The 18593-nt window shown below is 49.5% G+C and overlaps 1 protein-coding gene across 3 annotated transcripts in view; it reads left to right on the top strand.

Moving 5' to 3' along the window:
* The window catches only part of MIB2 (MIB E3 ubiquitin protein ligase 2), a 304417-nt gene that overhangs the window by 284524 nt on the left and 1300 nt on the right, over positions 1–18593 (top strand). For all 3 annotated transcript variants that reach the window (XM_063943004.1, XM_063943002.1, XM_063943003.1), the window contains 2 exons: positions 8323–8507; positions 10938–11003. In XM_063943004.1, the coding sequence (XP_063799074.1) occupies positions 8323–8507; positions 10938–11003 (251 nt within the window). The remainder of the gene's footprint in view (positions 1–8322; positions 8508–10937; positions 11004–18593) is intronic.

Raw genomic sequence — 18593 nt, 5'->3', positions numbered from 1 at the left:
TCTAACAGTGAGTGGTCCAGTCCCATAGTGCTCATCCCGAAGCCCGACGGTAGCATACGCTTCTGTAATGACTTTCGTAAGTTAAATGAGGTGTCCAAGTTTGACGCATACCCCATGCCCCGTGTGGATGAGCTTGTAGAAAGGCTGGGAACAGCCAGGTTTCTCACCACATTGGACCTGACCAAAGGTTACTGGCAAATACCTTTATCTGATAGCGCCAAAGAAAAAACAGCCTTTTCGGTTCCGGAGGGGCTGTACCAGTATAAGATGTTACCCTTTGGGTTGCATGGGGCTCCAGCAACCTTTCAACGGGCGATGGATAAAATTTTGAGGCCCCATAGAAAATATGCAGCTGCCTATTTGGATGATGTGGTAATTCACAGTACAGACTGGGGGTCACATTTGGTTAAAGTACAAGCAGTACTGGACTCAATCAGAGAGGCAGGGTTAACTGCTAACCCAAAGAAGTGCTGCCTCGCAATGGAGGAGGTCAAATACTTGGGCTTCACCATAGGCAGAGGTCTGATTAGGCCCCAATTGAATAAAGTTGATGCTATTCAAAACTGGCCTCGTCCAGTGAATAAAAAACAGGTAAGGGCTTTTTTGGGAATTACTGGGTACTATAGACGGTTTATTCCTAATTTTGCGACCACAGCGGTGCCGTTGTCAGACCTTACCAAAGGGAAGCAGTCAAATGTGGTGAAATGGAACCCTGATGCAGAAAAGGCGTTCCAAGCGTTAAAAGTGGCTTTGTGTTCACAACCGGTGTTGATAACACCAGATTTTTCAAAAGAATTTGTGGTACAGACAGATGCCTCAGAGGTAGGGATAGGTGCTGTGCTGTCCCAAACCAGAGATGGGGACGAACACCCTATCATTTATTTGAGTAGGAAACTCAATGAGCATGAAAAAAGGTATGCCATTGTGGAAAAGGAGGCTTTGGCCATTAAGTGGGCACTAGATACCTTGAGATATTACCTCTTGGGTAGACAATTCAGACTAGTGACAGACCATGCCCCTTTAAAATGGATGTATGTAAATAGAGGCAAGAATGCTCGTGTAACTAGATGGTTTCTAGCGTTGCAGGACTTTAAGTTTACTGTCGAACATAGACCGGGAACACAATTGGCCAACGCAGATGCATTGTCTCGCATCTTCTGTTTGGGGGCTACAAGTGTTCCGGCCCCTAGGTCGAAACAGGGGAGGGGGATATGTGACAAGGACACTGGGATAGTGTTTGAGGGCAGGTATATTTGTCCCAGGTTCTTGTCTTACATGTTTTAGAAAATGTTAACTTCTAGGAAAAATGCTTTTTGTTTTGTCTGAACCTTTTCAGTTTGCTGTAAAAGCTGGGTAAAGGCTCTGAGAGAGAGATAAGGCGAGTTCTAGACATTGGGCCCAGTTCGGGTCTTTGGCCTCACAGAGGGCTAATCAGGGTTTCAGCTGTGTAAGAGTGATATAGTGCTTCTAACCTGATTAGTATGGGCAGACTGCCTGGGAAGGCTGCAGGATCTGTGTGTGAGAGACACGCTTTCTGATGCAAGTAAGCTATACAGTATGTACTGAAGAACTCTGTGTTTTGTTTAGTGACAGTTAGGAACATCTTATGTTTAGTTAGTGCCGGACAGGCAAGGTATTTTTATTTTGGGGTTTGTTTTATTTTCTGTTTCAATAAAACTGGCCGGGGTCAGTTGTACCAGAAACTGGACTTGTGTTGTTCCTCAGCTGCTGCGTCCTGCCATATTCCCCAGGAAAAGGCACCTTGCACCCCTACAGTGTTACAATATATATATATAGTGCTCAGAGTGGCACTTTGAGCACTGACAGTCAAGACCCCAGCCACCACATCTTTTCCAGTTCGGCGCTATTCACGCGCCAGTTGGAGCTCTCGAACCAGCAGCCAATCAGGAGCGGCCGTGCAGCCAGTCCACGGCAGATTTGAAAATAGTGCTGGTCATAGTAGCCGTACCGAAGGCCGCCACCCACAGCCTCCTCACTTGAGCCGCCGCCGACAGTCTTCTCTGCGCCGCAGACGCCCACAGTCGCCTCTACACTGCCGCGGCCGAGGGCTTCCTCATCCACAGCACCAGTACTAGATAGTATAAGGGCTCCTGCTATTGTGGTGCATAATGTGTATAAGGGGTATATACACTTAAGGACATGCCCCCTTTTGAGTGGCCACACCCTCTTTTCCAGATGCGCACGCGCATAGTTACAGCCTTCACTTTTCCATACCCCCACTTCAAATCGGCTCTACCCCAGCCCCTCTATCTGCTGCTCCTATCCTGTCCTCACCCATGCATTGGCCTACACCCCACCCTCTCCCATATTTACCCCATTTCCGTCAGCTGGCCAGGTCCTCCTCCTAGGCTAGGTCTGTCCTGTCTCCCTATATGCATGCATGCCGGAGACAGGACACACCTTAGCTGATTAACATCATCACTAAGTGCCATTTTTATTTTATTTGTTAGATTACAGTCACATTAACAACAGTTGTTTCCCTTTATAGACTCTCACAATACACTATTATACCCCCCCATGCAGACCACACCCCAACAACACTGGTCACACATCCCACATCACTAGTCACACCCTCTGCGGTAGCACATAATAGGCCTTTCATAAATTTCAGCTCCAGGCCCACGTGGACCTTTATCTGGCACTGCTTCCCGTATGTTACCTGCTCCCCCTTCCTTTATTGGGCTCCTGCGTGCCGTATAATGTTACCCGCTCCCCCCTTCTCTCCCTCCCCCCCCGCGATTGGGCTCCCAGCTTCCCGTATGTTACCTGCTCCCCCTTCCTTTATTGGGCTCCTGCGTGCCACATAATGTTACCCGCTCCCCCCTTCTCTCCCCCCCCCCCCCCCCCCCGCGACTGGGCTCCCGGCTTCCCGTATGTTACCTGCACCTCCTTCCTTTATTGGGCTCCTGCGTGCCGCAAAATGTTACCCCCCCTGCGCGCACGAATGGGCTCCCGGCTTCCCGTATGTTACCTGGTCCCCTCTCCGTTATTGGGCTCCCGCGTGCCGAATAATGTTAATTGCTCCCCCTTACCGCGATTTGGCACCCTCTTGTCACCCGCTTCCCCCCCCCCTATTGTGCGCTTGTATCTTGACCGCTCCCCCCCTTATTCTCCCCGTCCCCCCCGTGATTGGGCTCCTGTTGGCTCTTTCATTTATCAGTTCACAATAGACATGATTTGATAAGTTCATTTTAAGTAGGGACGCTTAGTTTAAAAGTTTAAAAGAACATTGAATTCAACATAACAAAATTTTAGTATAGTATCTGCGTCCTTAATCTTTGACACTGATTTCATTGTTTGTAAACACTATTTAATAAACAGGGTACATATATGCTAAAGGAGTTTATAGGCCCTACACACTAGGCGATTGGCAGCCGAGGTGCCCGACGGCCATTACAGCCGACAGACGACTCGGCAGCAGGAAGGGGGGTGACAGGGGGAGTAAAGTTTTTTCACTCCCCCGTCACCCGGCCCCATAGCCCTGCATGCTAATATGGACGAGATTGTCCACATTGGCATGCATGTGTAAACGAGCCGGCATCAACGATGAACGAGCGCGGGGCCGCGCATCGTTCATCTTAGTGCCTACACACTGAAAGATATGAACGAGTTCTCGTTCATTAATGAACGAGAATGTTCATATCGTTCAGTTAGATCTATGAGGGCTAAAACACACGAGCCGGCTTTTGCCGGCCAGGAAAAAGCCGGATGGCTTTTTCCCGTGCTGGCATTGTAATGAACAGTGGCCCTCATTCCGAGTTGTTCGCTCGCTAGCTGCTGTTAGCAGCATTGCACACGCTAGGCCACCGCCCTCTGGGAGTGTATCTTAGCATAGCAGAATTGCGCACGAAAGATTAGCAGAATTGCGAATAGAAATTTCTTAGCAGTTTCTGAGTAGCTCGAGACTTACTCCTACACTGCGATCAGTTCAGTCAGTTTCGTTCCTGGTTTGACGTCACACACACGCCCAGCGTTCGTCCAGCCACTCCCCCGTTTCTCCAGACACTCCCGCGTTTTTCCCTGACACGCCTGCGTTTTTCCGCACACTCCCAGAAAACGGTCAGTTTCCGCCCAGAAACACCCACTTCCTGTCAATCACACTACGATCAGCAGACCGATGAAAAATCTACGTTACGCCGTGAGTAAAATACCAAACTTTTGTGCAAATTTACTTGGCGCAGGCGCACTGCGAACATTGCGCATGTGCAGTTTGCGACTAATCGCTCCGTTGCGGAAAAAAATAACGAGCGAACAACTCGGAATGACCCCCCCGTGTGAGGTGTAGTGTCCTTACACACTGCACGGCCCCGCCCCGGCTGCCGGGTTGCAGCCGGAACTATCCACTGGAAGGTCCGGCTGCCGGGCCGTCTTTGCAGCCAGTGAACCGTGTGTGTGAAGGGGAGCTTTCACACACACAACGATTTTTTTCCAAGCCGTGTCTAATGCTGCGCATGCGCACAGCATCACACACGGCTCAAAGCCGTTGTGTGTGAGAGATTCTGCCGGTTTCTCCCGGATGGCAAAAAGCCGGACAAAGTTTGTCCGGCTTTTGCCATCCGGGAGAATCCGGCGCGTGTGTGACAGCCCTAAGTGTGTAGGGGCCCTAAGGGGCAGACTAGATGGGCCAAATGGTTCTTACCTGCCATCAAATTCTATGTTTCAAGTGGCCCATTTATCATGGATTGCTTAGTGAATGTGATCTGGGCAGGATCTTACTGCCCAGGATCGCAATGCAATGTTCGATCCTATCGGGTTAATGTATCACCCGCCAACTGCAGAGACAGGGGTTCCGAAAGGATCCCGTCCCTGCGATGTGCTCTGCGGGCTGCCAGGGGTCCTGTGCATACACGGTCACACGTGACCGCGATGCACTGATGCCATTTCCAGCGGAGGGTTCCAGGGAACCCAGCCAGAACTTCTTTCTGTGATCCGTAGTACATTCACTACAATGGGCTACCACAATCAAAAGATTGCGGTAGCTGCGGGGAACAATATTGGGAATGCTTCGCATTCCCAATACTGATACATCGGGCAGCATCGCATCCCCCATAGAAACCTATGGGGGATGTGGATGCGAGCGGCAATGGAGGGATCGCAGCAGGTATCTCCAATACCTGCTGTAATCCCTCCTTTATACATTCCAGGGATACTTAATATTTGTGACTAACCGTCTGTTTTCGGGAACATAGCCGCAAATATTATTTGATAAATGGGCCTCTTAATCTTTGGTTGGCTGTATGTTTTCTACATTGTCTGTTTTTCATGTATGTAAATTTTCAGTGATATACAGTATTGTTAGGATTGGCAAAAACCTGTCACCAGATACATCTGCCTGTGTGTATTTTGTGGAAAAGCCCATATGTAAATGTTCGTGGTATTCTTTAATATATGTAGAAAAAAGTAGTGCATTTAGAGGTGACAGAAAAGATTTGAATACTTGGCTGGTATGGTCTGTTAATTAGCTGCTTATATACATGTGATTGTGTTCCATTGCAGATGTGGGTGGAACGCAGCACAGAGCAGTTGTCACACTGCATTGGTTAAGTGTCCTGTTGTGTGCTTATGCGTTCCATACAGCCCTCTGTGATTATGAGAGCCGGAGTTTGTCCACAGCTGTGGGGCTGCTGTCTGTGGATTGATCGGCATGCATAGTACCCTAGGAGTCATTCCGAGTTGTTCGCTCACTGACGTTTTTCGCAGTGCAGCGATCAGGTAACTACTGCGCATGCGTATGCACCGCAATGCGCAGGCGCGTCGTACAGGTACAAAGCGGATCGTTGCCGAGCGATGGATTTAACGAAGAATCCATTCGCACAGCGGATCGCAAGGCGATTGACAGGAAGAAGGCGTTTGTGAGTGTCAACTGACCATTTTCTGGGAGTGTTTGGAAAAAAGCAGGCGTGTCCAAGCGTTTGCAGGGCGGGTGTTTGACGTCAATTCCGGGACCAAAAAGACTGAAGTGATCGCAAGGGCTGAGTGAGTTCAGACCTACTCAGAAACTACACAAAATGTTTTTGCAGAGCTCGGCTGCACAGGCGTTCGCACACTTGCAAAGCGAAAATACACTCCCCCGTGGGCGGCGACTATGCGTTTCCACGGCTGCTAAAAGTAGCTAGCGAGCGATCAACTCGGAATGAGGGCCCCTATCCATGGTGGTAAGTGTTTATGGCCACTGTATGTTATATAGATATTGAGTTGCCTATTTATATAAGTGAGAATTCTATTAAGGCATTTTAAACAGTGCCACTTCTGGTTTGTCCTACACCAACATCAAGTTTTATTAATAATTATTGTGGGCTTCTCTATTTCAGGCAAAAAGTATGGAGACAGGTTATTTTCTACTTGCCTTTGGAGATGGAGGTTGTGCCATAATTAAGTTCCTTTAAGGGACCGAAATGTCAGCTTGATTGACTGTACTGTGTCACTTTTGAGAAATAATCCCAAATTTATAAACCAACCCTAATACCCTAGCGCCATCTCCCAAAATAACCCTAAAACCCTAACCCAAACCTCTAAAACAACCCTAATACTCTATCCCTAATATCCTAACCCAATCCAATAAACTAACCATAATACCATAACCCCTAATTCAAACCTAAACCTAATACTTTGGCCCTTAACCCTAAAGGGCAGACTGAAAGGACCATGTGGCTATTATCTGCCATCAAATTCTATTGGTGTGGCACTAACTCGCATTTATCAAGCGGTGGCTGTGAAACTAATAAGATGCCTCCACTGCGATTTTTCACCTGATGGGCTGAGTATGTCAGGGTGTGAAGGGGGGGGGGGGGGGCTACACCAAAGATTTGCCTAGGGTGTTAAGAAACCTTTCACCGGCCCTGCTGCTACTTGGTCGGGTTCAAACACCTTTGCAAAGTACTATAAGTTTGATACCCTGGCTGAGGAGGACCTCATGTTTGCTCAATCGGTGCTGCAGAGTCATCCGCACTCTCCCGCCCGTTTGGGAGCTTTGGTATAATCCCCATGGTCCTTACGGAGTCCCCAGCATCCTCTAGGACGTTAGAGAAAATAGGATTTTAAACCTACCGGTAAATCTTTTTCTCGTAGTCCGTAGTGGATGCTGGGTGCCCGTCCCAAGTGCGGACTACTTCTGCAATACTTGAATATGGTTATTGCTTCAATAAGGGTTATGTTATAGTTGCATCGGTCCTGCACTGATGCTATGTTGTTTTTTCATACTGATAACTGGGTAGTTTATCACAAGTTATACGGTGTGATTGGTGTGGCTGGTATGAATCTTGCCCTGGATTAACAAAATCCTTTCCTCGTACTGTCCGTCTCCTCTGGGCACAGTTTCTCTAACTGAGGTCTGGAGGAGGGGCATAGAGGGAGGAGCCAGTGCACACCCAGAACTAAAGTCTTTCTTAAAGTGCCCTTGTCTCCTGCGGAGCCCGTCTATCCCCATGGTCCTTACGGAGTCCCCAGCATCCTCTACGGACTATGAGAAAAAGATATAACGGTAGGTTTAAAATCTTATTTTTTTGCATCTTAGTTGTATCGCAGACAAAGCAAAACACCACTCACAGTGTACAAGCGACGCTGGGCTGTGACTGTAACCACACAGGAAATACGTACGAAGTCACAGATGATGCACAATGGAACAGGCCGTGCAAAAATACCACGGGTTACTGCATCGTAGCACTGTGTATACAGATTCAGACTCATTCGCGCACAGATATGCACATGTTGCACATCAAATTGATTAGTGCAATCACTTCAGTGTTGTTTTACTTGTGCGAATAAAAATAAAAAAAAGACCCTTGGTGTGGCCTAGTCACCCAAGACTTGATTGAAGCCACAGTGTATGAGCACACATCTGTACCTAAACACCCAAGACACATTTGCAACATCCTGCATGCGAACGCCCTGTTGCCACTCAGGTACACCCATTCAGCCACAAGTAGACTGAGTTTTGTGCAACTCTGAATCAGCCACAGTGTCCATATTATCTGTAGAAGTTGGGAACAGGTGTACAACGTGGAAAGTGCAGTATATACCCTGTATATCATATAAGACAGGACTCTAAGGTGGAAAATAAATGTTTAATTGACAATAATGATTGTGTGGAATTATAATATTTGAGATCATAAGTCACATTTCTTATGCATCTCATGGGAGATACGAGGGAAGCTACTGGTTGTTCTGTATAAGCCACTGTATTTCTTGATTCAGGGATAGAATATGCAGAGCCTGCTGTGATTCTAATGTCAACAACCTCTAGATTACCACAGGTTGCCTAGGGCCTTGTCTTATTAAATGTGTTCAACTGTCTTGTTTTAGGGAACAACAGGCTGAAACTGACCCATCCACTATTAGCTGCACCCTACGCAGGGTACACACTACCCCGAATACAATGACCAACCTCAGTATGCCCAGTGCTACCAGTCCTACAGAATGCCTTGTGTGCTCGGAGCTGGCAGTGCTCATCAACTTTTTCCCATGTCAACACAGCATAGTATGTGAAGGTAAGAGGATTGCTTACCAATCACCTAGTGTGCGCCTATGCATTCCTCAGACAGATGTCTGAGGAATAGAGATATTAAACATTTAAGAGACAGATTGCGGAAATGTAAAACAGACATTATTTATGTTTATTCATATTTTGCTGTAATATGTGATGAATTATCTCGTTTTGTGACATAAAAATGCTAAAATAAAAAAAACACAAAATGCAAAAACCCCACTCTCAGCATAAATGGCGTTTTGTGACATCAAGCATCTGTCAAGAGCATAGGGGAAAAGCATAGAATCAGAATCTGAAGAGCAAGGTGACAGTGTCTGGATGGGGTCCAAAAATTGGCTTACATTAATTGGGAACAACGGTATTATTGGCTGAATATAGAATACAGTAAATGTGCTCAGGTGAATCCTGTTATACCCAAATGCAAAAGACATGTAAAGGTCTTATATACGGATATATATATATTTATAGATATAGATGTATAGAGAGAAAATGGGGTTTCCAACGGAGCTGCATGAAATTTTACTTCTGGTGTCAATCTACTGTTGACAACAATTACGTTGTATAAATCAAGCTTCTCAGCATGGATAGCACTCCACTGCTGTTCAGGAGTGCTATCCACGCTGAGAAGCTTGATTTATACAACTTAATTGTTGTCAACAGTTAATTCAGCATCACTGTTTTACCATTGCATTATCATATTGAGCTTTTAACTGTGAGACCACCATGACCATACTGTTATATACCTCACAGTGTTTCCCTGACTCCTTTGATGTATAGACCCCTGATGAAGTCCATTGGACGAAACGCGTTGAGTTATTTATGGGTGTAATATCATCAGACAACAACTGATTTGACTTAGAGATGTCATTGGATTAAGGAACGCTATACTTACAAAATACCACACCATTTATGGTTTTAAAGTTATATACTTTTAATGTGGAGTTAACATTCATATGATGATGACGCAGTAATTGTACCAACTGTGGTTCATTGTTATAGGTACACTTTTTCTTAACTAACGCTGTCTGAATAAAGACATGTAGAATACTCAAGTGTTTGTAAAGTGACAGTGCTGTATACAGGCGGCTTTACAAGGGAGACCTTGCCCTGCAGTCGCAGAAACTAGCCGCAACTATGCTTTTAAGATGGCGCCCAGCATCTCAGTCCGGGAGTGAGGGAGAGTGGAAGGCAGCTCCAGGGCAGGAAAATCTGCAGTATATGTCGCCCTGGGACGGGGAGAGGCTACAGGTCAAGCGCCAGCTCCCCTATGCTGGACTTCCACCCCAGGTACTAGCGAGCCTTATTAAATAGGGCGTTAGTACACTCGACTTGTGCTCTATTGCCCTGGTGGTCTAGTGGGGTCCCTGCTCGATGACAGTGTCCACGTCAGCTCCGCAACCTGTCTCCCTAGGTCGCTTACGGAACGTGATTTAATGGCGGGGCCCACCTGGGGGACCCTCATATCTCCTCCCCATAGCAGCCTCGCGAACCAGGAGAGTGACTGTGACTGTGACCGTGTGCCTAAAGCCGGAGCGTCTCCGCCACAAGTACCCAGGAACAGGCCGTGGGAGTATGCAACGCCACTTGGGAGGTGATAGCGCTGCAGCGCTGAAGTGTCACCATGACAGCCCAGTTTTGAAGAAATTTTCTGCCAGAAAAAGCTTTTTCAGGGCTGCCCAGTGCAGCCCACCTGTTAAGTGACCTGCTGCTGCAGGCACCAACCGAAACTGAGCTCACAGTGCCTAGAGGCGGGGTTATAGAGGAGGCCCCAATGCATCCTGGGACGGCCTAAAGCTTTAGCCTATTAGTGCCTCTGGATCAAGATCCACTCTACACTCCTGATGTTTCCCTGTGGAAACCAATGTAACCTGTTGCAGAAAAACTGCTATTTATCATTTGTCGAGTTTCAGCTTCAATTGAAGCCCAGTGTCGATGTCAGTTGTTTTTGCAGCCGGTTTCCGCACTCTCAGCCAATGGTCCCCTATTCATTACTGCGGTATGTGAGTGACTGGTAATAACTTGTCATTACGCACTAGCACTGTACCTATTGTACACCAATATAAATGTACAATAGTGACATACTGTAGGTAATGAATGCAGTTATGTTTTTCTTTTCACCATGCACATTTCCATGTAGCCCTGCAATTCCTCAAATGTGGGAACAAAGTGACTAAATGAGGTAGTTCCCAGAAAACGTAATACAGTATAACCATGTTCCATCGTTTGCACTAGGCTAACACATAGAGAAGAAATAAGTTCCAAGTCTGCATTGTGATCAGTTCATTAACTTCCAATGTGTTTGTGATAGAGCTATCAGGGCTTTTTTACACAGATTTGCAAATGACCGTCTCAATCTTAATACTTAGCAATTGTCAGTAAATGGTAAATTATGTGTATAACTAATCTAATTGTGTTTGTTTTGTTGTCCCAGAATGCTCCAGGAGAATGAAGAAATGCATAAAGTGTCAAGTGTCAATCACCAAAAAGATTAGGCAAGGTGAGCAAACAGAAGTTTGGCAGTATACTGCAATCTACTTCAGAGGTCCTCAAAGCCAAGGAAAAAAACAACATAGTGAACCACTGTGTATATAGGGGTAATTCAGACCTGATCGTACGATCAGCTTTCCTAACATGCGGGGGGGACACCCAGCACAGGGCTAGTCAGATTGCTTAGATTTTAAACACGGCTCTCTCCGTGTGTACCCCCCTTTAAATTTGGGTGGGGTGTGTTCAAACTGAAATCTAAATTGCAGTGTAACAATAAAGCAGCCAGTATTTACCCTGCACAGAAACAAAATAACCAACCTAAATCTAACTCTCTCTGCAAATGTTATATCTGCCCCCCCCCCCCCCCCCCCCTGCAGTGCACATGGTTTTGCCCAACTGCTAACAAATTTGCTGCAGCTTTATATGGGGTAATAATAACAGATTGCATTGTGTTCTAGTGCTGCTGAAAATGGATGGGGGTACATACACATCTGATACAGAGGGCAGGTGTCCTCTAGCGGTAGGGGGTAATTATGCGGTGTGTAGCATTTATGCTAAGAACATCCATGCAGTAAGCTCAGCAGTAACACACTCTATTCTCCTGCACATAGACAATATTCCTAGCAGCCTAGCGAGAGCAAGCAATTTGAACACTGCAGCACTTGAAGCACATAACCATGTGTTTTGCCAGGAACAGCTATATGCACAGTGTGAATGCCATCTTCTGCGTGTTAACCCCAGGATGGTTAGGGTAAAGGTTAGGGTTGCTGCCAGTGTTAGGAACACAATGAGAAGAAAACCAGTATGTCTGCATTATAACAATGTCGACATAGGGGTGTATTCAATAAGAGTCGGATCCATTCCGACATGCATTTGTCATAATGGATCCGACAACCCCTTTTCAAAGAGTGGCTCTCCTCACATCAGCGCCACTCTCCTCACCCCGGCGCCACTCCTCACCCTGGCACTGCTCCCCTCAGTGTGGATGGTGGAGGCGGCGGCAATGTCAATCCGACTTTTTACAAAGTCAGATTGACATTGTCGGAAACGGGACCAAAACCTGCTGGATTTGGTCCCCTTTCCAACAGAAGCACGCGGATCGGCGGCTATTCCACCGATCCACGTGCATTCCGACAAGTCGGATTTCACGACTTATTGTAAAAAACGGGGCCGCATTGAATAGGTCGGAACCCCTCTGACCTAAACCTGTCGGAAACTACCGTCTTTCCAACAAGACGGCAGTTTCCGATAGGTATTGAATACACCCCATAACATCCGTGTCAACATATCAATGTCAACATGTTCAATGTCGATATTAGGTTCATGTTGACATTTTCATGTCACTATGATCAATGTTGACATTGTGACTGTCAGACAGAAATACCAAAAGTCTTTCAAAATGTTAGTATACAACATATACATTTAGTCATTGTGTCTGTATATCTCTCACATCATCACATTACAGTACATTTATAGCTGTTCCAGTTTATGTGCTAGATCAGCGGTGGCCAACCTGTGGCTCTTGAGCCACATGTGGCTCTTTCTTTATTCAAATGTGGCTCCCAGCACTCTAAATCTAAACCACAACAGATACAGAAACCGCTGCACTCCAGCCAGACACGCAGCAGCACTACAGGGACTGAAAACTGAAGGAGTCAGATACTAGAGGTGAGACATCCACAAGCAAACAGAGGACACATTAGGGACTGCTGCTATGGCACATGTTGATGGGGGGGGGGGGGCTGTAGTGATACATGAGGGTGGGCTAGAGTGACACATGGCAGAGCTGGCTCGAGAGACACAGGAGGGTCCTGGGAGAAGTGACGTGGGAGGGTGCTGGAAGTAGTGACACATGGGAGAGCTGGCTGGAGTGACATAGGAGGGGGGTAGCAGGAGTGACACATGGGGGAGCTGGCTGTAGTGACAGGAGGGTGCTGGAAGTAGTGACACATGGGAGAGCTGGCTGGAGTGACATAGGAGGGTGCTAGCAGGAGTGACACATGGGGGAGCTGGCTGTAGTGACAGGAGGGTGCTGGAAGTAGTGACACATGGGAGAGCTGGCTGGAGTGACATAGGAGGGGGGTAGTAGGAGTGACACATGGGGGAGCTGGCTGGAGTGACACAGCAGGGTCTTGGCAATAGTGACACATGAGAGACCTGGCTGGAGTGACACAGGAGAGGGTCCTGGCAGGAGTGACGTGGGAGGGTGCTGGAAGTAGTGACACATGGGAGAGCTGGCTGGAGTGACATAGGAGGGGGGTAGCAGGAGTGACACATGGGGGAGCTAGCTGTAGTGACGCGGGAGGGTGCTGGAAGTAGTGACACATGGGAGAGCTGGCTGGAGTGACATAGGAGGGGGGTAGTAGGAGTGACACATGGGGGAGCTGGCTGGAGTGACACAGCAGGGTCTTGGCAGTAGTGACACATGAGAGACCTGGCTGGAGTGACACAGGAGAGGGTCCTGGCAGGAGTGACGCGGGAGGGTGCTGGAAGTAGTGACACATGGGAGAGCTGGCTGGAGTGACATAGGAGGGGGGTAGCAGGAGTGACACATGGGGGAGCTGGCTGTAGTGACAGGAGGGTGCTGGAAGTAGTGACACATGGGAGAGCTGGCTGGAGTGACATAGGAGGGGGGTAGCAGGAGTGACACATGGGGGAGCTGGCTGTAGTGACAGGAGGGTGCTGGAAGTAGTGACACATGGGAGAGCTGGCTGGAGTGACATAGGAGGGGGGTAGCAGGAGTGACACATGGGGGAGCTGGCTGTAGTGACAGGAGGGTGCTGGAAGTAGTGACACATGGGAGAGCTGGCTGGAGTGACATAGGAGGGGGGTAGTAGGAGTGACACATGGGGGAGCTGGCTGGAGTGACACAGCAGGGTCTTGGCAGTAGTGACACATGAGAGACCTGGCTGGAGTGACACAGGAGAGGGTCCTGGCAGGAGTGACGCGGGAGGGTGCTGGAAGTAGTGACACATGGGAGAGCTGGCTGGAGTGACATAGGAGGGGGGTAGCAGGAGTGACACATGGGGGAGCTGGCTGTAGTGACAGGAGGGTGCTGGAAGTAGTGACACATGGGAGAGCTGGCTGGAGTGACATAGGAGGGGGGTAGCAGGAGTGACACATGGGGGAGCTGGCTGGAGTGACACAGCAGGGTCTTGGCAGTAGTGACACATGAGAGACCTGGCTGGAGTGACACAGGAGAGGGTCCTGGCAGGAGTGACGTGGGAGGGTGCTGGAAGTAGTGACACATGGGAGAGCTGGCTGGAGTGACATAGGAGGGGGGTAGCAGGAGTGACACATGGGGGAGCTAGCTGTAGTGACGCGGGAGGGTGCTGGAAGTAGTGACACATGGGAGAGCTGGCTGGAGTGACATAGGAGGGGGGTAGTAGGAGTGACACATGGGGGAGCTGGCTGGAGTGACACAGCAGGGTCTTGGCAGTAGTGACACATGAGAGACCTGGCTGGAGTGACACAGGAGAGGGTCCTGGCAGGAGTGACGCGGGAGGGTGCTGGAAGTAGTGACACATGGGAGAGCTGGCTGGAGTGACATAGGAGGGGGGTAGCAGGAGTGACACATGGGGGAGCTGGCTGTAGTGACAGGAGGGTGCTGGAAGTAGTGACACATGGGAGAGCTGGCTGGAGTGACATAGGAGGGGGGTAGCAGGAGTGACACATGGGGGAGCTGGCTGTAGTGACAGGAGGGTGCTGGAAGTAGTGACACATGGGAGAGCTGGCTGGAGTGACATAGGAGGGGGGTAGCAGGAGTGACACATGGGGGAGCTGGCTGTAGTGACAGGAGGGTGCTGGAAGTAGTGACACATGGGAGAGCTGGCTGGAGTGACATAGGAGGCGGGTAGTAGGAGTGACACATGGGGGAGCTGGCTGGAGTGACACAGCAGGGTCTTGGCAGTAGTGACACATGAGAGACCTGGCTGGAGTGACACAGGAGAGGGTCCTGGCAGGAGTGACGCGGGAGGGTGCTGGAAGTAGTGACACATGGGAGAGCTGGCTGGAGTGACATAGGAGGGGGGTAGCAGGAGTGACACATGGGGGAGCTGGCTGTAGTGACAGGAGGGTGCTGGAAGTAGTGACACATGGGAGAGCTGGCTGGAGTGACATAGGAGGGGGGTAGCAGGAGTGACACATGGGGGAGCTGGCTGTAGTGACAGGAGGGTGCTGGAAGTAGTGACACATGGGAGAGCTGGCTGGAGTGACAGGAGGGGGGTAGCAGGAGTGACACATGGGGGAGCTAGCTGTAGTGACAGGAGGGTGCTGGAAGTAGTGACACATGGGAGAGCTGGCTGGAGTGACATAGGAGGGGGGTAGTAGGAGTGACACATGGGAGAGCTGGCTGGAGTGACATAGGAGGGGGGTAGTAGGAGTGACACATGGGGGAGCTGGCTGGAGTGACACAGCAGGGTCTTGGCAGTAGTGACACATGAGAGACCTGGCTGGAGTGACACAGGAGAGGGTCCTGGCAGGAGTGACGTGGGAGGGTGCTGGAAGTAGTGACACATGGGAGAGCTGGCTGGAGTGACATAGGAGGGGGGTAGCAGGAGTGACACATGGGGGAGCTAGCTGTAGTGACGCGGGAGGGTGCTGGAAGTAGTGACACATGGGAGAGCTGGCTGGAGTGACATAGGAGGGGGGTAGTAGGAGTGACACATGGGGGAGCTGGCTGGAGTGACACAGCAGGGTCTTGGCAGTAGTGACACATGAGAGACCTGGCTGGAGTGACACAGGAGAGGGTCCTGGCAGGAGTGACGCGGGAGGGTGCTGGAAGTAGTGACACATGGGAGAGCTGGCTGGAGTGACATAGGAGGGGGGTAGCAGGAGTGACACATGGGGGAGCTGGCTGTAGTGACAGGAGGGTGCTGGAAGTAGTGACACATGGGAGAGCTGGCTGGAGTGACATAGGAGGGGGGTAGCAGGAGTGACACATGGGGGAGCTGGCTGTAGTGACAGGAGGGTGCTGGAAGTAGTGACACATGGGAGAGCTGGCTGGAGTGACATAGGAGGGGGGTAGCAGGAGTGACACATGGGGGAGCTGGCTGTAGTGACAGGAGGGTGCTGGAAGTAGTGACACATGGGAGAGCTGGCTGGAGTGACATAGGAGGCGGGTAGTAGGAGTGACACATGGGGGAGCTGGCTGGAGTGACACAGCAGGGTCTTGGCAGTAGTGACACATGAGAGACCTGGCTGGAGTGACACAGGAGAGGGTCCTGGCAGGAGTGACGCGGGAGGGTGCTGGAAGTAGTGACACATGGGAGAGCTGGCTGGAGTGACATAGGAGGGGGGTAGCAGGAGTGACACATGGGGGAGCTGGCTGTAGTGACAGGAGGGTGCTGGAAGTAGTGACACATGGGAGAGCTGGCTGGAGTGACATAGGAGGGGGGTAGCAGGAGTGACACATGGGGGAGCTGGCTGTAGTGACAGGAGGGTGCTGGAAGTAGTGACACATGGGAGAGCTGGCTGGAGTGACATAGGAGGGGGGTAGTAGGAGTGACACATGGGAGAGCTGGCTGGAGTGACATAGGAGGGGGGTAGTAGGAGTGACACATGGGGGAGCTGGCTGGAGTGACACAGCAGGGTCTTGGCAGTAGTGACACATGAGAGACCTGGCTGGAGTGACACAGGAGAGGGTCCTGGCAGGAGTGACGCGGGAGGGTGCTGGAAGTAGTGACACATGGGGGAGCTGGCTGGAGTGACATAGGAGGGGGGTAGCAGGAGTGACACATGGGGGAGCTGGCTGTAGTGACAGGAGGGTGCTGGAAGTAGTGACACATGGGAGAGCTGGCTGGAGTGACATAGGAGGGTCCTGGCAGGAGTAACACGGGAGGGTGCTGGCTGGAGTGACAGGAGGGTGCTGGCTGGAATGACACATGGGGGAGCTGAAGTTTATTATGTGAATCTGGCTTTTTCAATGGATCTGGCTTTAAAAAATGTATTTTATGTCGTTCTGGCTTTTTCAATATATTTTATACCAGGGGTGTGGCCTAGCAGGCACAAGGCCACATTCCATTTTTGCATGCGCGCCATCGGCTCGATGTCGGCTCTTTGACGTACCTAACAAGGTTTGTTGGCTCTTTGTCACTGACTGGTTGGCCACCCCTGTGCTAGATGATTTGTTTGCTCAGTGTGGCAGTAATTGTATCACTGTTACTGAACACGATAAAAGTATTTCCTGGAGAAAATGACAGCAAATTGTTCCGTTTTACTGGAGGTCATTTTCATCCAAGGCAGAGGTTAGCACACAGTGGGACAAAAAAGGTCAAAGGATAAATGTACTTACCCGGGGTATCCACACCCACCACTGAACCCATCATGCCCGCTACTCAGACCTATTTCATTTTTACTGAACAGACCACCAGCTACCCTTAAAGGTGATAAACATTGCCTCTTATGTAACGTGAGTGGTTTCTAGTGCTGGAACAAGCTCTGGCTTTCTCTGACAGATACAAATTGGGGTGGGGGAGGGGGGGAGAACAGTTGGGCGGGAGGTTTGCCCGCAAAAAAATCTTGCTTACCTCACGCCCAATTTTGGATTACCTCAGGTATATGTGCTCTCTTTACCCGCGGTATTCAATTTAAAAAAATAAATCACATGCTGAAGACCCCACTGCGTACGGGAGAAAAAAATGACACTTACCAGTCCGGTGATCTCCACGGCTCCCGGTTGTCTAACTTCCATCTTTCCACTGGGGAGGGGGCTGCTGTGACATGTAGTTCTCCCTGTTGCTGCCTCCTGGGGGGGTCACACACACAGGGCAGTCACACACACAGTCACGTACATACTTACACACACCGCTGCTGCAGAAGACCGGATCTTGACGCTGGAAGAAGAAGACACCGATTTGGAAGGTGAGTAATTACTGACTAATTAAGCCAATTGGAAACTTTAGTCCCAGAGGGGAGGGGGACAGAGCAAGCCCTGGTGATTTTTCCTAAAAAAAAAAAAATGATTTTAGAAATAAGCAGACTCAGGATCAGGCTGAGCTTGGATCGGAAGCATCAGAAATGCAGGAAATGGCTGCAAGCTTATCCTAGCAATTGTTACCAGAGGTAGATTTGACTCCAGCTTACATTAGGGAAAGGCACGCAGTCTCCTTCAGCACTCAATAAGTATTTTTCTCATAACTCCGTTATCGGATACCTGCTTTACACACCATGTGGTAATGTCAATGTTTGTGTTTAGAGTGACCAATTTCACTACTTTGGAAGTGGGCGCTCATATTGTACATTCCGTAATCAGTCTAAAGTCCCATACACACTGGGCGATTTTGATCTGAAAGCAGCTCACTTTTGGTGTTTTGAGCGGCTTTCAGCTCAAAGCCGCCCAGTGTGTATGCCCCAGTGATGAGCGGTGAGCGCTGATGCACGCCTCCACTTTATCGCCGGTGGCCGCCATTCATTTGCTGGTATTACCAGCAGATGAACGGCGGGATGGACGGCTTTCCATAGTGTCCTGCTATGGAAAGCGGTTCACCCCCGCTGACATCGCTGGGCAGGGGGGAAACTCGCTCAGTGTGTATGCACTGAGTGATTTTCAGCCCAGCTATGTCAGCTGTGCATACACGCTGGGCATGCACCTTTAGAGGTT

This window comes from Pseudophryne corroboree, chromosome 10 (genome assembly GCF_028390025.1).
Source record: "Pseudophryne corroboree isolate aPseCor3 chromosome 10, aPseCor3.hap2, whole genome shotgun sequence".
Taxonomy (NCBI): Eukaryota; Metazoa; Chordata; class Amphibia; order Anura; family Myobatrachidae; genus Pseudophryne; species Pseudophryne corroboree.
This window is presented reverse-complemented; position numbering and strand designations above follow the sequence as displayed.